Source organism: Impatiens glandulifera, chromosome 1, assembly GCF_907164915.1.
Source record: "Impatiens glandulifera chromosome 1, dImpGla2.1, whole genome shotgun sequence".
Lineage (NCBI taxonomy): Eukaryota > Viridiplantae > Streptophyta > Magnoliopsida > Ericales > Balsaminaceae > Impatiens > Impatiens glandulifera.
In genome coordinates, this window is record NC_061862.1 from 126,501,195 (window position 1) to 126,504,705 (window position 3,511).

The 3,511-nt window shown below is 29.9% G+C and overlaps 1 protein-coding gene across 1 annotated transcript; it reads right to left on the minus strand.

The window, feature by feature from the left end:
- Nucleotides 1-233: 233 nt before the first annotated feature.
- LOC124942682 (probable pectinesterase 29) lies at nt 234-1,002 on the minus strand. The gene is made up of 2 exons (XM_047483232.1): nt 829-1,002; nt 234-485 (listed from the first exon to the last, which is right to left on the minus strand). Exons 1-2 carry the CDS (start codon nt 1,000-1,002, stop codon nt 234-236), a joined length of 426 nt encoding a protein of 141 aa, XP_047339188.1.
- Between the last annotated feature and the right edge of the window lie 2,509 nt (nt 1,003-3,511).

Consider the following 3,511-nt stretch of genomic DNA (forward strand, 5'->3'; position numbering starts at 1 on the left):
TAAGAAATGCTTGTGAAATACTTCAACTCGGTTGGGCTAAGTTTTTTCTCCCATTTGACTCGCCCCAAAGTGTTCGCTCCCCTTCCATAGCATTTTTCTTCAACGAAAGTTGTTCTTTCCCTATTTTATTTATTTAATTAAAGATTGCCAATTAAATGAACGAATCCATCGAGAAATGTATAGAAAATAGCTTAATTGTCATCAAACTTAAATAAAAGATTATATATATGATCTTACTCATGACCAGTGGCAGTCCAAGCATCCCATCCTCGAGGAACAATAGAGGCTTCAAAAGAGGAGTTGAAGTAAATGACTCTTGCATACTCTCTCCAAGCTCTTCCCAAATGGGCTAGTCTTGGTCCCACAATCTTGCATTCCTTGAAAACAAACCCATTTGGGTCATTTGGTCTCTCTCGTCCTTGAGCTGTAATATATCCTGCTAGTCTTTTGTCTCTTCCTCCATTGATCACTGATATGGTACATCCCTATCATTAAAAATACCTCAAAATATTTAAAAATTTTAATCACTTTCTTGGGCCAATACTAATATAATGAACAACTAATTCAAGGACCCATTTTAAGATATTCCTTATCATTCCTTTTCTTTTTATAACAAATTTCGCACATCTACCAAATCTAATATTTTTATTAAAATTAAATATCCAATGAGAGAAGCACTATATATATGTCTTAAAACCAACTTTCCAAGATATGAATCTAATTCAATTTACTAAGAGTAAAAAGCATTATATATAGTCTACACATAAGTATGTAATCAATTCTTTATAATCCCCAAAAGACAAATTGTTAAGGAACACAATCAATTACCTCATAAATGGATTGACCGGCACCATAGATGAAATCGAGGACTCCTACAATGTTGCACGACTTGAAATAATGTCTTCCGTGGGCATCACTTAAAGTATCTTGCAGTCCTAAGAAGGAACAATGGTAGAATGATGATTTATCACCCGTAATTACAGCTGCAACAGCAATTGTCATTGTGGAATCATCTTTTGGTGGGTAATTGTATGAGTTCTACACACAAAAATGTAAGACACAATATGTTATGCACAATCAAAATATAATTTAACCTATTCAAGCTAGATTTCATTCAAAATTTAGTTATATAAGAAATAATCAATACCATAAAAGTAATATGTTTCACTACAATATTATCTGCTAAAGAGATGAAAGTTGAGTTTGTGAAAGCTGAGCCCCCTTTTCTTTGCGTCCCCTTTGAGATATATAAATGGTTTTCTTACTGGAATTGTAACTTGTTCCCTACATTAATATTAGCATTTTATGAAATCCCCATAATAATTACTTTTTTAAAATAAAGTGTTCTTAGTGGAAAAATTATTAATCATGCTTATATAAAAACAAATTGAAAGTGATTAAGAGTAATACTTGTAATCACCGGCCATTACTGAAATACAAATTCAACGAATATTATTTTTTGGGATGGAATCGATGGCTGATTTGATGGTTGAGAAATTACCCCGATCTGATTTATCAACATAAATCGTTCTATAAACAGTTGGTTGACTTGAGACAAGTGTCACTGCAAAGAGTGTAATGAAGCTCCATTTAAGCCAAAAACATGACATCTTCTATGGATGTTTGAGGAAGATGTGGGGGTTTTCAATTACAACTGATCAGAAAAGTTTGAATGTTATATTGTGTTTGTAAATTAAATTAAATATGTTAAAACATGTCATTATTTTGTAATCCAATATGAATTTGTAATCTATAATGATGGTAAATATTGAGATTTTGGTAAGCATTCTCAGTTATATATGAATCAAGATTATGAAAATTTTTATATACTATAATTGTTTAATATTTATGGATTTTTTTTCAATAGTTATATTTTGTTATAGTTAATATCATTTTATACTTTTCAAAATTTCCAAAACAAATAAAAACAATTAAAATAGATAGATATAATTTATTTAATATTCAAAGAAATTGTGATTTTAATAGATTTGGTGACAAAATATAAAATACAATTTTTTAAAGGAAAATATATAAACTACAATCTTAACAATAAATTCTTTATGTTATTTCTTTTGTTTAATAAATATTTACAATATATCCTATTTACTTAGATTTCTCATATATCGCATCTTTGCTATCACAATTTTCATTATAGTTAGATCTCAAAAATTGTATTCCTTAACACCTTTTTTGAAACCTATAAAGATACATTGCTTGGTTTTAGACCATGTTTTGATTTTTCATCACCAAGTACAAGTACATAAGCTAGACAATTAAAATCTTTAAATTACTAAATTCAACTAGATTACATATTCACACTTCTTTAGAAACTTTACATCCCAAAGATACATGTGGTGATCTATTGATGAGATAACACGTCATATTCAAATCTTCTTTCTAAAAACTTTTAAGAAGCCCCAAATTTAATCTCAAGATCAAATTATTTCGTGGATTGGATTTCAGCACAATTTTGTTATTGTGTCTTACGTACTCTAAAATATCTCTAAATATTATGCTCCTAAATTTTTTTATTAAACTGTGTATTTGAGTAATCTGACCTTAAATACTTGATTTTTCTACATGTTTAGTGCATTATATTTGCTTTCTATAGCATTAATTTAACAAAGACTTCAAACTTTAGATTCAAGAAATAAATCCAAACTTTTCTAGAATAGTCATCAATAAATGTCACGTAATACAAAGCTTCGTCCAATGACGATTCTCTATAAGACCACATACGTGAGAATGCACATAATCAAGAATTTCTTCTTCATCATGCATACTAGATGTAAAAATAATTTTAGTCTATTTTCCAAGAATATAGAATTTGCAAAACTCTAACTTACAATTCTCTACACCTTTCAACAGATCTCTTTTATGTAATTCAACCATTCTATGATCGCTCATATTCTCAAGGCGCATATGTCATAGTTTTGTGCTATCATCACTTGACTCAAAAAAATTAACTCCACCTACAATTGAACTCCCCAACAATGTGTAAATGTTCTGTTTGATCGTTCAATGAAACTTTACAAATTTTAATGGTTTCTTTAACCTAATCATTTTAAGCTGACGGTGACGGTGACGGTGACGAAGCGACGTGGACGCGGAGCCAACGAGTTTAGTCGAAGAGCTCCAGGAGTCTAAGGGAAGCGTTCGCCAACTTTGATAGGCATTTGCATATAATTTATATAACGAGATCAAAATTCTCTTCACTTTAGGTTATGCCTAACATTACAAATAGCTCAAATAGTATCATCATACATATTAACTTTGACTTCACGAATGCAAGTAATACTACAACATCTTTTGTCACCAAAATGAATAGAGCCAAAATTTCTAACATGTATGAATTAAACCACTCTTTGTAATGTGTTATTTGATGAGAACATCTTGAATCACAAATTCATGCATACTTGAATTTACTATATGTAATTGAAAGTACATCAACATCATTATGCTCTGAGTCATCTTTCTAGACACGTTTACATATTTAGAAGATTCAACATTA

Bases quoted from the DNA above. Each gene is read 5' to 3' on its own strand.
- LOC124942682 (XM_047483232.1), bottom strand. From the start codon at position 1,002: ATGACAATTGCTGTTGCAGCTGTAATTACGGGTGATAAATCATCATTC. The intron at 486-828 runs GTAATTGATTGT...TTTTAATGATAG, and splicing joins CCGGTCAATCCATTTATGAG to GGATGTACCATATCAGTGAT.